Genomic DNA, 16,397 nt, shown 5'->3' with positions numbered 1-16,397 from the left:
TCAGCTGAGCCTCAGGCCAAAAATAGACCTCTGACTGATGGCAGAGGGGAATTGTTTCGGGCCCGGTCTGCAACCGGACACTGCCTGTGTCTGTGCTGTCTACGCTGACCGGTATGAAGGCATAGACGGTGACTGGTGTCACCTACAGTTGTTTAAAAGTGGGGAATAAGAACGCACTGAGCAAGACTTCACTGCCTAATAGAAAAGTTTTACTTTGTCATTTGCGGTATCTTTGTGTCAGGATCGCCTATTGCTGCACTTTACCTGCATATGTATATGCTGGGGATCGAATCTGTGGCATTGCAATGATCTCACTTTTAATAAGGTCGCCCATTATTACAAGTCAGCATCAGAGGGCATCATGCCTGCTCCAGTATTTGGTAAACAGTGCGACCTTGAGGCAGAGAGAAGGAACTGAACTTTTCTCATAAAATTAAAAGAGCGCACATGATGTTTCATCCCACAACAAACAGATCCTGAATATTAACTGAACATATATTTTTTTAACGTTTTCTTTCTTTAAAAAATGTGTTCTAAATGAACTGTAGGTCTGTCATTCTAAACTAAACAACTGATCTGTTCCCACTGCGCCCTGACCCAAGCTACAAACTACACGTTTTGTTGTAAGTGACCACATAAACAACTTAAAAACAAAAAGTAGGCTGCAGAAGATATTTTACATACATTTATTTTGAAACTTTAATTAATAAGAAAAACAAATTCATCAATGAGGTTTTCCACAGCGACAAGTTCCACAAATATATTACTACTCATCTTACTTTCAACAATTTCTCTTAAGACATAACTTTGAATGTCAACGCACACAAATATCATGCAATTAAAACATTTCTTTAAGAAATGAGCTACACCACCGTGTCTTTACATAGCATCAAACATACAGACACTGTATTGTTTCTTATGACCAAAGGCTTCAGCAGCGAGGGTAGGAGAGTCTGAGGTGCTCATTTATTAAGGGAGCAGTGCTCAGCAAGGCGGGAGGACAGAGTGGAGTCCTGTGAGCCTGCAGGAGCGTCGGAACCAAATAGGCAGCGGGGCCCGACATGAGATGACCGTATCCAAGAGCGCTGTGAGGGCCCTGCTGTGGATTTGGGTTCTGAGGACTGACGGGAGAGGGTTTGCTCATGATGCTGTCGATGCTGAAAGAGCACTTTGCCTGCGGGCCAGGCTTTGGCTCAGCGGGTTCTGTCGCGCAAAGCTGCGCCCTTAAGTCTTTAGGCCCACTGCGCTTCCCGTGATTGTTCAAGGTTTGTGGTAGAAGGTGATAGGAAGAGGGAGGCATCATGATGCCCTCCTGCAGGGGCATGTACCGGATAGGAGCAGTGGGTGGGGGGCTTATCTGACCCTGGACACAATACGGTTGCCCGTAAGGCCGGTAGGAGTTCAAGTTGGAATAAAACATAAGTCCGTCTTTGCTGAACTCTGGCTGGTTTCTCTTAAAGCGCTTCCTTCGCCGCAGGAAGCTGCCGTTGTCGAACATGTCTTCTGAGGCAGGGTCCAGAGACCAGTAGTTACCTTTGCCTGGGTTCCCAGGCTCCCTCGGGATCTTGATGAAACAGTCGTTGAGGGAGAGGTTGTGCCTGATGGAGTTCTGCCAAGCGGGGAACTTGTCTCTGTAGTAAGGAAATTTGTTGCTGATGAAGTCACAAATGCCACTCAGCGTGAGCTTCTTGAGCGGGCTCTGCAGGATGGCCATGGTGATGAGGGCAATGTAGGAGTAGGGAGGTTTTACCGAGCTGCTCTGGGCTTTCCTGGACGGCGGTGCGTCTGCGCAGAAACTGCTCTCACTTTCGCCCGATGAGTCCGGCTCTGAAGAGTCAAATTCAGCACCAGATTCTGCTGAGGATCCGGCGTCCGTAGAGCACTCATTTCGATATAAACGCCCGTGGGTAGGATTGTCCTCGCCAACTATGTCAATCTCATCCTCCTCTAGAGTCGAAGTAGCGTGTTGTGAAGCTTCAAATTCACTGGAGAGAGTCATTGTCACACGCGGGATGTTCAAAAACGCGTAAAAACTCAACGGTGCCTCGGAGGCATTAATAGTTCGCCGTGCGTAAAAAGTAAAGGCAACTATTCATGCGTAAAAGCGCATCTACTGCCTGGTTCTCCTTAAACCTTGTGAACCTTGTTGGCTGTGGTGTTGGGAGCTGAGGCTTTATATGTTGAGAGGGTGCTGTCCTGCAGGCCAGTCCCATTAACCCTCTGAACCTATCAGAGTGGACCCTCACCGCGGGGAGCTAGGGGAAGCAAGCACACAGGTGGGGAGGGAGCTTCCTCATGTGCACAGGGCCTATTCATTCTGAGAAAACCCAGTTTCTGGTGGTAATTTGTTGTATTTTAGCCAATAAGTCAAACTTGATTTGAATTTAGAACCAGTAACACAAAATTAAGTAAGAAAGAAAAAGAATCACAGCTTACTGCTTCACAGCCTATATTCCTTTATATTTAGACATTGCGTGATGAGTGTGGGCTCTATACAGTGTGTTATTTTGGATAATCACTTTTTGCCCTACACCAAACACATGGACAATGACTTTAGCTGGTTTGTGCACCGTATGTAATAGCAAGTTATGAAGATAGTGCTTGTCCTGTTTAATCGTTTGATATTACAAATCGTACAGTAGCACAGTTGGAGGTGCGATGCTCTTGGGATTTTTAACACCACGCCTAACCCGTGATAAGAAACCAAGTGTTTCCCCCTTGGAACCCCCGCGGGTTCGTTTAGTTTGCCACCTCTGGATGCCCGCGGCCATGAAAATGTGACCATGAAAATGGCCGTGGTGGGCTCCCCGCAGGCAGCAGAGAAAAGAGGCAATAGTCGCCTTAACGAGACCATCAGCATCAGAATCGAGTAGGAAACGGCTCAGCAGCACGGTGCGTCCTGGGCTACAGGGCTGAGCTCTGATTTACGACCGGGATGAATAAGCAGAGCCATCCTCAAAGCAAACCGGTTCAACAGCGGATATGTACTCAAACCGTGTTGCTAAACCATCTCCATTGCAAATGGCCGAGTTGGGGAAAACTCCATTTATTTCCTCACCTGACTGGGCCTACTGTATGTGTGTGTGTGTGTGTGTGCTGTGTGTGAGAGATGGTTCTCACATGACTGCACCAATCACGGCTTAAATAACAAATACCAGAAAATCGAATGGTTGTAAGTTGTGAAGTATTATAAGCAAAACTTGATTGAAGCTGCAGTTGCAGATGACAGCCCCACAAAATTCAGTCTTATTAGCAGCCCTAAGTGAAACTCTGCCAGTGATGTGACATAACAGTATTTTTCAAGGGACAGATAAAGCAGGTAGATGACTTATAAAGTAAGTTATATTTCCAGTGGGAACAAGTAAAAATACACTTTTAATTCCAAATTAAAGAAAACCTGCAACAACTAAACTGTAGCAGAAGGCAGAGTAAATGGAGGCAGTCACCCAGCTTAAGATAGGCAGATCTAAAACAATAGGTTTGCATGGAAATAACAATAACATTTATGGCCAATAATCAGAGCCAATTATAATAATATATTTATATATTTTTGGAAAGTTTGGGAAAGCATTACTTTGCTGTAATATTTGAGTGACCACACTTATAAAACACGTTATTCTAATCACGGCCTGTTCACTGGATGCAAAGTTTGAAAAAACTCTTTGTATGCGTTTCATAACAATGAAAGTTAAGATGATGATGCTTTTGGAGCCCTTTTTCACTCTCGGCCGAGTATCGTAGTAAACCTTCCACTTTAACACAAAGGCACTTTGTCTCTGTTGTTATGTTGATTGTCTGCTAGTTGTCACACCAAGAACACACCATGTTTACAAATGATTAAAAACATCATTTTCTTTAGGTATATCGGAACAGTTACAGAATTACATGTTCAGAAAAAAAAACTCTTTATTTTAAATAATTTAAAAATACAGGAGGATAAAAGCCAGGCTGCTTCATTGGCAAAGTGCAGTCTTGCACCAGACTTGATACAGTATGTGTCACTTTGCAATCTCTTTGAAATGTCCAAAACTATTTGGGCTTCTGATCTTCAAAAACTGCAGATTTTACAAATCCGTTCTAATAAAAATGAATAGCTTTGATCAAATTTCTAGATTTCTGTGATATCTTTGTGTGTGCCCACATTTTTAGCTTTTTTTGGGGGATTTATTTATAGAGGCCATGGTTGGTAAGTTTACAGCTTGAGAAGCACATCACACAGCATTTAGCTCAGGCACTACAGCAACATTAACACTCTTCATTGTGATATACTGTAGCTTATAAAGCTGGTTGTGAAAGATTATCACAATTTAAAACTACTGTCTTGATCACTACAGTAACCTTAGCCGTCCTCATACCTCATCCTCATACCTAGGAAAGGAATGAACACCTGAAACACAGTCCCAGATTTATAGAGGGCCAAAGTCACATCTGCTCCACAATCAACTGTTTTTGATGTGAAGAGGAAAGAAGAGCTTCCAGCTAATTTCTCTCTGCCCCCTGCACCACTGTGGAAATGAACTGTTCCTGCAGAACATCCTTGTCCAAGTTCCTACCTGCAAAACAGTGATACAAATTTCATATTTTCTGCTGACTTGCTGTACAATGACTTTAAGACTCCGCTGAACACTGTCTCCGTTTGTCTCCAAATAATCTGTGCCATTTTACATACTTTCCAGGAAAGTTCCTGTGACATTTTAAGGAAATTAGTAGGAAATTATGAACTGTAAAATAAAGCATTTCTCAAAACTGAAATGCAGAATAACAGCCAAGAATTTCATGTCATTTATGGGACTTTATGATAGAATCAGGAAACTACTAAACATTGAAGCTGTCACAAAATGACAGTTAACCACCACCATTAAGTGAACATTAGCCCACAGTCTACTTTAAAACTTCAACAGAAGACTGTCAATAAAAGCCATTTTAATAATTTTAAGGCAACTTGTTGACTTGCTTGCCTTCACAGTGGTGTTTAAGAATTGTGTAAAGCAAAATATGTGAAAGAGGATTGTGTGTATTCACCTATGAAGACCAGTCGGTTGATCCGGAGGTTCTCCTCCCACAGCTGTGGAGTCTCATTCAGCTCGTACAGCTCGTGCACCCCCTGCAGCATCACTTGGTGGGCTTTGCCTGCCAATGATACTATGCCCTGAAAGCACACAAGTCACGAGTGACACATTAACTCACACTGAATGAAGTGTTTGGAACTGATTAATACAGGTAATAAAGCGGCTTTAACTGATCACTGCTGCCACTGGGGTGACTACTGTGCTCCACTGTACCTTTAACCTGATGACGGTCATGGGTTCCCCTTCTTTGTTTTTGAACATCTTTTCCCATAGGAGATCCTGAAACAGTGGAAAACGGGTGTTTATTTTTCAAAGGGCTTTATTGTGTTCTAGCTAATTAGCAGAGGCAGCATGGATCTGAATGATGCAGGATGCCTGTACCTGGATGAAAACATTCAATGTGTCCTCAGAGAGATCTCCAGCCACTTCAAACGTCACAGTTAAAATACTCTGAGGATGACACACAAAATACCAAACAAAATGACGTTTTTCAACACTGTTCATTAACTGTAATAGATAAATTACGCTTTATGTGAAATTAAGATAAACCATAAAAGTGCTTTCAATGTTGTAGTAAAATTAGTACTCAGATCTTTTACTTAAGTAAAAATAGATCATGTTTTATGTACAAATCCTTAATCTGAAAATTAGCAAGTATAGCTGTCAGAATAACTGTAGCTAAGTAGAAATCACAATATTCCCCTGTGAAATTTGGTGAAATTAAAGTATGAAGTTGCATGAAACTGAAACACTCTAGTAAAGAACAGGTACCGCAAACAGTACTTGGTTAAGTGGACCTAGTTACACCACACCACTGCTTTTATTTTTTTTCTTTCATGTTTTCATGACCTTGAGTAATGTTCACTGATGACATTTATTTAAACCACATTTTAACACATATTTCCAGGTTTCTGAAACTAGTAAAGAAGTGTTTTTTATGCCTCGGCTGATGACTTTGTCAATGACCGTGTCAAAAAAAACCCCACAGTTCCCAGCAACGCCACCTCTCTTTATCTGCCTACCTTCTTTCTCTTTTTTTCTCTCTCTCACACACACACACACACCCTCCTCTCAATACTTCCTTACAGCATTAAAAGAGCACTTTGCAGATATTTGGGGGGTTTGTGTTGAAGTGTTAAGGTTACACACTTCCTTGTCATTTGGTATAACAACAGAAAAACAGCATTCTCATTTACATGAAAAGAGCAACATGGGGAAGAAGGGGAGGGGGTGGGTCTGAGGGACGTTGAGCTTCATGCGGGAAAGGGAACCTGGAGAAAACAGACAACAATGCTGTTATTTGCCCACACAAACAGCCCTCATCTCTCCTCATCCTGTGATAAAAGTTCATGGTTATAAAGCACAACTGAAAACAAGATGAGACCTAATTGCTGCAAGGAGTAATTTGCTCTAAAGCCTGATGAAAACATCAGTAGAAATGGTTTGAGACTGATCCTGTAAGATTTGTTTTTTTTACAATTTGGATTTCATGGAAAAGAACTGGACTTTAAATGATGTTTGGGTTTTTTTTTATAAAATGGTACACTGGAGGTTCCCATTCATATCTGACATTCAGTTGCTAATTATCTGGTGAATACTGTATACTACATTTTATGACATCTGAATTCAATCCAAACAACTGTAAAGCCATAATACGTAGCCAAGACATTAGTCAGTCTAGCCAGTACAGTGTCCCCAGTCTGCTGTAGCCTAGAGTGAATCAATGTCTGTGTTGCCGTGTATGACCGAGACTGCATCTATTTGTAGTGTAGCAAGAAAACATCAAAAGCCTCAAGTTGATCTAAACACAAAAAGCATAGTAGGGAGGGAGTTTTCACTTCAGTGTCACAGCCTGGAGGAATGCAAGGCACAATTTTAGCCCCAGGAGAATGCATCCCCCATTTCTCTGTAGGAAATGATGTGTTGAAATAAATTAGCAAACAAAACAAGGAAAACATAAAGAGAGTAAGTACAGACAGTGAATGCGTGTGAAACAGTTCAGAGCACACAAACAATACCTTGTCAAGATGAGGCATTGCAGGTTTCACAAGCTGGAGCTTCTCTGCTAGACTTTCAGAGGAGAGAAATTATTAAACACCATGACATATCGTGATTTATATTTGGTTTCTGTAGATGCATTTACAGCCTGTATCAGTTAAAAAAAAAAAAAAAAAAAAAAAAAAAAAAAGTTGGCATAATAATGACACAATTTTCTGATCTCTGTCCTGGCTTCTGATATTTTGGTGTTCCCTATTTTATGTCATTTATCTGTAGCTCACTGTTATTGCTGCCTATTGTGAAAAATACATTTTGATTATCAGAGAGGCTTTCCTGGTAAAAATAAAGGTTAAATAAAACAACTGTCTTAAGAGCAGTGTACAATGTAAGCGCAAACAGACATACTCAAGCTTTTTTTTTCTTTTGTCTACATCCTTTGTCTTTTCTGCAGAACAAGAGTGGACTTCACAGTTTTTTTCTTTGTGGTTTGATCTCACAGTGTGACACAAAGTGTACTGTATCACTGCTTAATGACACAACTCTGAATGGACTTGTGAAAACTTTAGAAATGGCAATTAAATCGTACAAAACACCCACCACCTCCCCCAAATAAACTACAGCCCTTGTTCTCCCCATCAGACCTCACAAGGAGGCTAAATGTTGTGTCCAGCAGCTTGAGCCCTGTGTGCTGTTAGTACCACACAGGCAGAGCGGCGGGGGGCCGCTTCAAACAGCCAGCATGGGATCGAGGGGAGGAGGGGCCTGGACTCTCAAAGGCAGGGGGAAAGGAGCTATCTGTTGGGACACGGGGGACTCCTCAGGAGCCAGTGGACACACACAGCTCTAATCCTCTGCAGCTGGTCTCAGAGACACTGACTGAGGGCATGTAAGAGAGCTTTGACACTGCGGCCCGTTTCATTCACATGAAGGGATGAACACTGACTCTATTCATGAGAATGAGATTCTACAGGGGATACAATATGATGACCACCCCATGGTGTAAAAGGGGGACGCTCAATGAAAGAGTCTGTTAATTAGAGAGCAACATGGTGAGCAACAGTATCAAAGACTGCTGGGTACACAGTTCAGACAGACCAGCAACAAAGGCCGTGAACGTCAAAATGAGATCTTGATCTTTCACTGCACCTTTTAAAATAGTACATCACAGGTACTGTACATTTGCATGGTCAGTCTTATCTGGTTATCCTTGAGAGAAATGTTGAATACAGTACATCACTCAATTTAAAAAAAAAAAAAAAACCCTGTAAAATGTTTTAAACAGTTTTAAACTGTTTAATATTGGTATTAGTATCGATATCGGTATCAGTCTCAAAAATCCAGTCTTGAGCACAAGATACCGATTTCCATGTTGAATTTATTACCTTTGCTAAACTTTTATTTTAAAAAACATCTAAATAAAACTTCACCTTTAAAATGAGGTAAATTAAAATAACTAATGAACATTTGAAGTAACAACCTTAACAAACCTGAGAGCTTCACTTTTGCCTGTTTCCTTCCAAAAACTGTATACAGTGGAATATATAGTTGTTGTTTTTTTTTTAATGAAACATAGCATTCTAAGATGAGTGTATGTGTTCTGTATTTGACACTTATAGACAATATTTTTTCTGAATGCATACATTTTGCGTATGTGAGACTTAAAAGGGACAAAACCAACTCACTTTGCTCCATTTTTACTGTCAAAGGAATGCAGATCCAGAACTTCAGAGAGATCCACCCTGTGGAAGAAGATCACTGCTTGTTTTACTCTTTTTTTTTTCCCAGTTTAATTTCAAATCCAACCACACCTTAGCGGGTAATAAATAAAGCAAGAAATCTCAGCATTTGCCACAAGTTGGCTAAAACTAACAATAAGGGTAAACTGAATGGACTGCCCCGAACAAAAAGTTGTGGTAACATTTTTCCGATTAACCCCTCGCTGCATGGTGTCTTTCATCTGCTCACCCTGGTCTGAACTCCGTGGGGGGGAGCAAAGCAGACCCAAAACACACCCAAACCTTTGATACACACTGCTTGTGCAAGCCAGATGCTATCTGAGTCCAACAACACATAACATGCTAACACAGAGGGCACATACACACACACACACACACACATATATTTGCACGAACACACACCGTCACATATGCAACCATGTTGGCTTGAAAACCCAGGGTCAAAGAGCAAAGACTTGTGGGTAACTAGACACCATTGAAGGTTTGGTGTTTACTCAGGGTGCAGTGGTTTGTGTGTGTATATGTGTGCAAGTGTTGGGGGTTTCTCATGAGCAATGTCACGCCTGAACTGCTTCATCTTTGATACAAAGATCTGAGGAGGAGCAGCACGTGGAGCTCATCTGTTACACTAAGCAAAGCAGGGAACCAGGCCACAGAACAGCTATGTAACCTCATCACACAAAAAGATCCCCAAAAAAATCCTTACCTTGATCTCTGGCTTTCTAGAATCTTGACAAGACCATTTATCGACCTGAAGTGAAAGGAGAAATGTTAATACTGGGCTACATGTAACGTAACATTGTCCAAAATTTACATATGTAGCTTAGCAACAAGAACACAAATGATGGGATGTTGACCTGACAGTGTCTCTGACTTGGCTTAGTTCCTCCTCATTTACCAAGTCTGTCTTGTTGATAACAGTCAGATCAGCAAGAGCAATCTGTCTGAGAAGACATTAAATACAACATAGTGTTTATTTGGCAAGTTAACATGCTCACACCAAAAACAGAGAAAAAAAACTATATCAATGTCCAAAATGAAAGATCACGTGTTAAAAAAAAACAAGACACGCAAAACCAGCTAAAGTCAGGATGTCAATGCCTTGTCAAATTGTTCGTTCATTCTTTGTGGATGTGTGGAAGTGTTCATGGGTGGCAGTGGGGCAATACATGCCAAATCTCAAATGGGAGCTGAATGTTGTTTGGTTTAGAGGTGAAAACACAAACAAAGACAAAGAATGCAAAGGGTCACGCAAGTGGTCTTTCCTCAATGGCGTATTTGTTCACACCACCACCATGCAGCTGCTAGAAGAGACAAACAGAAAGACGCCCAGGGGGACAGACAGACGGGTGGTAAGACTATGGTCAACAGCACGTTACGAGACCCGTTGTGGTGGATACGGAGCGGTTTGTTAAGCCTTTAAGGAATATTTTGGCATTTTGGGAAATACATTTGATTTCTTTCCATTGAAACGAGCGATTATGTCAGTTTAGCACAAAAACTGTAAACAAGAGGGAAACAGCTAGCCTGGCTCTGTGCAAAGTTTAACATTTTCTCCCTTACAGCATCTCTAAAGCTCACTAGAATTGAAGTGTAAAAAACCTATATTCAACATACCTGACTGCTTCATTGATGAGTCCATCTGCTTTTTCCTCTGTTAGTTGCTACAGAAAGAAGAGTTAGCAGACATAACTTACACATGTACCCGCAAAATAAAAGACAAAAGATTTAAAAGTGCAAATTTGCTCATGCCGACCATATAGATTTCCTACTTTAAACACATTCTTGAAAAAATAAAAAATGTCAACGTTTGCAACAGCCAATACAAGATGTGACAGATAAATTGATAAAAGAAATGCCTGTATTTCATCTTTGTGAACTAAGTCACTTTCTCAAAGCATGAAACCACAGGAGATCGCTTTTCATTTGGTTTGTGTCCTGTGCTTGCACTGGGGATGCAGCATTTTCCAAAACAGTTTAATATCTAACAACAGACAGAGCAGGAGGTGTTAATCTGGACCCTGACCCCTGAGTGTCAATTTGACATGAATCTGTCACCGCCTGAATCACCACAGCTTTAGCTGTGAAGGTATGAATGACAAAAACGTATTAAATAAAACATAATAGATTGGCTGATTGCTGCTTTTTATTCAACAACCTCTGTATCAAGAGACAAAGGCCTTTCAGAGGGTGTGAGGCCAAGGGCTCAAGTTAACCTGAAACCCCTCAGACAGATGGATATTTCATGAGACAGACGAGGGGACAGGCAGGTGAGTAGATGTGACAGTCCTATTACACTGTTCACATCTCTGATCAATTACTCCTTCACTAGGAGTTATCCTCTCCTCCTTTCTGTCATGTTTTCCTTCGTCTTGCCTGTCTTCACTTGGAGGACAGAACAGCACCTAGGCCATGAAATGTGTCACCTCACTGTGCATGACACCTTCAAATTAGAGCCCATTATCTAGGTGTCACTTGTCCTGTTCCTTTTAAATACCACAGGGAGGGCCGGGTGTCTGTGGGGGTATACGAACAGTCTCACAAACTGAACTGCTTATTTTGGCTTTAAAGTCATTTTGAGCCAATTTTCTTTTAAATGTTAGTGTTCAGAGGCCAATACTGTGAATATGCTTCAAAGTTTAGCAACAACAAGAGTTGCAACTAACTATTATTTTAACAATTTAACAAACGTCGAGCATTTTTGCTTAATACATGACTTGAAAGATTTATTAACTATCCAAATTGTTTAATTTTCGGTTCATTAACAGCATTTCAAAACTGTTCAAAAAAAGCCACTTGTCGCATACCTGTAGTCCATACTTTGCATCAATAACGGTGACGATGCCTAGGATGAACAAATATACACGTCACTGGGTATCGGTGAATTTAAGACAGTGCCACACATTCTGTTCTAACCTGTAGTTGCCTTTTGGTGTTTATGTTTGTCTGATTGCTTACACCACTTTCTCAACTATTTGAAGTGCACTTTTGGTCCACTAGCCTGTCACAACACAGCGGACAGCTGAGTATTTGGTGTTAGGAGCAAGACACCATTCATGCAAAAACACACACACATACCAGTAAAGCAGACAGATAAATAAAGAAATATGCCATTGCTAAAAACAAGGCAGGCACCATTTGGGCAAGTCACAAAAAATGTCACTTCTAAATTACACTGGAACTGAAGATATTACAGGCTCAAGACAGAAATATTTAATCATAGCACTGAACAATAAAGGTATTTTTAAACCCAGAAACATGCCAAATGCTTAACTCCCCCTGGTAAGTAAAAAGCTGCTGACCTATGATCATATTGTCCCTAACAGACCCATCATTAGTGTTAGACATATCGTGGTAAAAATGTTATAGTGTTAAAAAGTCTTTTAAAGTAAAAAAAAAATCTGACTTGTAGCAGCATCATTAAACAGTGTAATGTTTTTGTATGGCAGAACTAAAATGCATTGTTCATTTTAAGTTATGTCAGACAATGGTATCTGACAAACCTTGTTTCGTGCAAAGAGTCACGTGTCATTACAAATATCTTACCATCCAAATAGATGTCGCTGCCAAGCTCTGCATCAACCCAGAACATGGAGGCCACAGCTCCTGCCACAGGACATGAATTGGTATATTAGATATAAATGACTGACAATGTAAAGTAGGTAAAAATGTAAATAATCGAAAATGAGTGTAAGGTGGAGAAACGTTAAAGGGGGCCTTGAAATGTTTTCTTAATCACAGTTTCCCAAGTCCAAAGTGACTCTTTCAAATGCTTGTTTTGTCTGAACAACTGTACAAAAACAAAACTGCTGAGTGCTGATTAATTTCCTGTTGATAAATTAATAATTTCCACATCTAAAGTATTTGTGTTTAAAGTCAGCACTGCGGTACTTTCAAAAGCCCTGCATGCTTTATTTTCTGGCTGAGATCTGTGGTGCAGATCAAACCAATATCAGAAGCTTTCAATTGTTTATCTCCTGCTGGTACATTTGGTTTGTTTCTATTTTCCTGTGAACGTGGTTATTACAAGACCCTATGTCACCATGCCAGCCACAGCTTGTTCACATAATGCACTTTTGTCAAACTGCCAAGCGAGAATAAGAAAGCATTGTAAATATTTGATGGCTGTGTAATGAAAACACTGTTTTTGAGTGGCATGTTTCACATAACTCATCCAACCTCTTCCTGAATGGAAGGGGAGAATCCCCTGGGAGCCTTTATGATTGACAGTGCTGCCGGAGCCAATGACAGACCTGTCCTGGTCGATAACAAGCCTGTCTGAGCCAATGACATGGCAGAGGTGTGAGGACAGCCCCCAGTCTGAGCGTGCTCTGTTGGCTCTGTCTGTGAGGCCAAGTGGTGTGTGTCTGTCCATGCTGCTACCTCTTGACACCTGTCACTTAGCGACACACCCCAATCGCCACAGCGCTCACCCTCTAATAGCCTAATATTGATTTCCTGATTCAAACCTGAGAGCTGAACGGACAGCTACGTTTTTTTTTTGACTGCCCTAATGGAAACAGGTTCTTCGGATGCTCCAGTCACAGCAACAGAAGTCTGGTCCTCAGAGTTAGAAAAAGTTTCACTTCTTCTCACTTCTAAAATGTGCCACGAATGCCAAGTCATTCTGAGTCAAATAACAGAACAGACTATAAGCAGAGACCGTCTTAAGTTAAATCAGGTGCTCGACAGTACTTAAATTCAATTAACTGTATATCACCACTCAGTATCAATACTGTTATCGAGTGAGCGAAAGCCTTTCATGCTGACCTTGTGTGACCATTAGGTGCTGATGGAGCAGCCAACTTAAATGGTCCTGGGACAATGTCATGCAAGGATATGATGCCCTAACTTACATTAAGTTTGTCCACTATGCTATCAATACCAACCATGTGCAGAAGTTGTTCAGCCTTCATGTGGCCTTTCGGAGTATGCTCTGTCATGAGGTGTGCAGCTATGCTGACCCCTTGTTGAATGTGGTCTGACTCAGTTTTATTACTCAGTATGGTGTGTTAGCACCTTACTTAAGTGCAGGGACTATATTAAAAAAATAATAAGTAAGTGGTGTGTGTCAAGAAATCAAAACTGTGAGAAATTAATGTGCAAATATGTACCTGGATCAGCAAGTCCCGTGGTTTCTAAGAGGATATAGTCAAACTTTCCTTTCTTCTCCATCAGGTTCTCAATGGCTTTAAGACCATTGTCCCTGAAAAATTAAACGGCCACAAACTATTTTAAAAAGATATATGTAGAACCCATAAATAAAATGTTATTATTTCTATGGTAACACAGTATAAAAAAGTATGTGAAGCAAGAATGTGTAAGGCCAGTACCTGACAAACACATTATCTCAATAAAAATAAACATAAGACATAATTACTTTGTACCTACTTGACAGAGCAGCAGAGGCAGCCATTTCTCAGTTCCAGCCACTCCTCATACAGCTCTCCTGCCTGGCTCACTGCAAGGGACTTCTCCAGGGCACTGCCTGCAGAAGGAGCACAAGTCACTGATAGAGACTGAGCTGTTTCTACCAAAGATGTCATATTGATGCCAAGACATCTGAACAAGAATTAACAGGAAACTTGCAAATTTCAAAAAGCCAAGCACAATAGTTTTAATGGTAGAAGGAACTGGTTTTAGATCAGTTTAATGAAAAAGAGGAAAGTGGTCAAAGCAGCTATAGCTGCCTAAACATAGTAGAATAAATGTACAACACTAATACCTTAAGGAAAGTGACATGAGTAAAATAATGCTGAGCTCAATGCAAATATAGCACAAGATATTCTACAAACTGGCACACGATGAGAATCACATTCACAACCTGGATTCAAAGTGCTGCTATGCTGCTCTCTTGAGGAAAACTCTGGAAACTCAACAATAACCCTGGCAACAACGTGTACGGAGAGTGGTGTATCTTTTGACCAAAGAAGTTGTGTATATTCATTTGCAGTTCTCCAAAAGACATGAAGAGTTTACCTTCGCCGAATTCATTGAGTATGACAGCGATCCGCTTGTTGTGTTGTTCTGTTAATATGTAGTTCAGAAGTGTGGTCTTTCCAGCACCTATGAAGAAACGTCGGATTTGTGAGAAATACTTAAGCAAAATGGTCATTAGTGGTAGAATCAATAGCTGCCACTTTTTCAATACTCATGTTGAAGAACAACGTTTAATCATAACGAGAGTGAGCAACACCCTGGTCTCGGATCAGAGCTGCTTTTGGTTGTGGTGAGGATGGAGTACCAAATGTGTGAGACTATAATCTGCTTGATAAGCTTATTAAAGCTGTGAGTAACGCAGGCAGTCTCTCACCGAGGTAGCCAGTGATGATGGTGACAGGTATCTGCTCTGCAGGAGGACCAGGCTCAGCATCAATGGGCACCAGCTCTGGACAATCATCGTCCTCCTCCATCACCATGCCATCCATACCTGAAACAGTGTTTCTCTACAGGGGCACAAGATAAATCAGTGCACACACACATCATAAACAGTCATTAACAGATTTAAGGGTATATAGGATTTGATCAGTGACACTTGGGTCTTATGTAGAAATGCTTAAATGTGTCTCAAAAGCATCAAACAAACTGTAACACCTAATTGACAATGTTCCCAAATATTCTGCAATTAAAACAGAATTTGGTACCGTCATAAATCCCTCTTTACAAGTCATAACAACACAGAAAATATCGAAGAACTACATAAATTCACTCCCCTCGGTATTAGCACTCAGTATGTATGGACTTTATCCGAACACCTGCTCAACTCGCCAGGACAGCAAAACAAAGCGACTTCTCTTGACTTACGAAAGCTATAAAGAAATTACCGGATCGATCCTCTTCTAGATGCAGATTCAGAGTTTTCACCAAAAATGTCAAACCCCTGCACAACTGTAGCTTTGCGTCCTGACAGCGCGCTACACCGTAAAGACTCCGTTGAAACCTTGAAGCAGCGACAATGTGGTTCCGCTTCCGTTTGTCGGTCGGGACACAAAGACTACAGAAAATGAAGGAGATTTTAAATGTCATTAGAGTTAGCCGAAGAAGAAATAACAGTTAATTACATCCTTTTTGTGACAATAAATACAGAAACTTTTTTTTATTTTGTTTTCTCCGTCCAAGCAGCAGTTCCTCATACTGAACGTGATGTGATGACGAGCAGCCACCACAAGAAGGCGATATAAACCAGCTGAAGACAGCAGTGGCGCTGATTACATAAGGAAACATAAACTATCAGAAACAAAACACCTTTCAAAATCAGGACTCACTTTGTCTGAAATCATCCCCTTCTTGCATTGTACAATACAATATTTACTGTGTGAGATTGTGTAAGATTTATGCACTGTACAGTGTCCTTAAAAAGAACAAAAAAAAGAAGAAGAAGAAGAAGCATTCATGGCATGCACACTCCTTTTTAATTAAAATGTGAGAAAATTATAGTCCTGTCATGCTACAGTTTTCAGTGATGACGCAAAAGATGATGATTCATAAGTGTCTGAAATCTCAATTTACTGCAGTCTAAAGAGTAAACTACTAAGTGTCCATTGTAAAGGGGGTAGTGAATGAGTGAATAAGGGAGAAATATCCAGGTCACTGG

At 40.8% G+C, this 16,397-nt stretch overlaps 2 protein-coding genes across 3 annotated transcripts; both read right to left on the bottom strand.

Moving 5' to 3' along the window:
- Nucleotides 1–875: 875 nt before the first annotated feature.
- foxd5 (forkhead box D5) lies at nucleotides 876–2,054 on the bottom strand. Its single transcript, XM_041042743.1, has one exon. The coding sequence runs from the start codon at nucleotides 1,997–1,999 to the stop codon at nucleotides 932–934; it is 1,068 nt and encodes a 355-aa protein (XP_040898677.1). The 5' UTR covers nucleotides 2,000–2,054; the 3' UTR covers nucleotides 876–931.
- A 1,728-nt stretch (nucleotides 2,055–3,782) lies between these two features.
- cbwd (COBW domain containing) lies at nucleotides 3,783–15,739 on the bottom strand. 2 transcript variants are annotated; one of them, XM_041042967.1, is made up of 16 exons: nucleotides 15,628–15,739; nucleotides 15,117–15,249; nucleotides 14,783–14,869; nucleotides 14,195–14,291; nucleotides 13,918–14,009; nucleotides 12,350–12,409; nucleotides 11,611–11,648; nucleotides 10,421–10,467; nucleotides 9,661–9,747; nucleotides 9,510–9,554; nucleotides 8,750–8,806; nucleotides 7,088–7,139; nucleotides 5,451–5,519; nucleotides 5,283–5,348; nucleotides 5,023–5,149; nucleotides 3,783–4,553 (listed from the first exon to the last, which is right to left on the bottom strand). In XM_041042967.1, the coding sequence occupies exons 2-16, from the start codon at nucleotides 15,229–15,231 to the stop codon at nucleotides 4,480–4,482; spliced, it is 1,113 nt and encodes a 370-aa protein (XP_040898901.1). In that variant the 5' UTR covers nucleotides 15,232–15,249; nucleotides 15,628–15,739; the 3' UTR covers nucleotides 3,783–4,479. The 2 variants fall into 2 exon arrangements, with proteins under 2 accessions (XP_040898901.1, XP_040898900.1); XM_041042966.1 differs by having other exon boundaries at nucleotides 15,608–15,708.
- Between the last annotated feature and the right edge of the window lie 658 nt (nucleotides 15,740–16,397).

This window comes from Toxotes jaculatrix, chromosome 7 (genome assembly GCF_017976425.1).
Source record: "Toxotes jaculatrix isolate fToxJac2 chromosome 7, fToxJac2.pri, whole genome shotgun sequence".
In the NCBI taxonomy this organism is placed as follows: domain Eukaryota; kingdom Metazoa; phylum Chordata; class Actinopteri; family Toxotidae; genus Toxotes; species Toxotes jaculatrix.
Note: the sequence above shows the minus strand (reverse complement) of the source record. Positions and strands in the feature narration are given on the sequence as shown.

Bases quoted from the DNA above. Each gene is read 5' to 3' on its own strand.
- foxd5 (XM_041042743.1), bottom strand. From the start codon at position 1,999: ATGACTCTCTCCAGTGAATTTGAAGCTTCACAACACGCTACTTCGACT.
- cbwd (XM_041042967.1), bottom strand. From the start codon at position 15,231: ATGGATGGCATGGTGATGGAGGAGGACGATGATTGTCCAGAGCTGGTG. The intron at 14,870-15,116 runs GTGAGAGACTGC...GTTTCTTCATAG, and splicing joins CATCATCACTGGCTACCTCG to GTGCTGGAAAGACCACACTT. The intron at 7,140-8,749 runs GTGAGTTGGTTT...CTCCTCTGAAAG, and splicing joins GACAGTAAAAATGGAGCAAA to TCTAGCAGAGAAGCTCCAGC.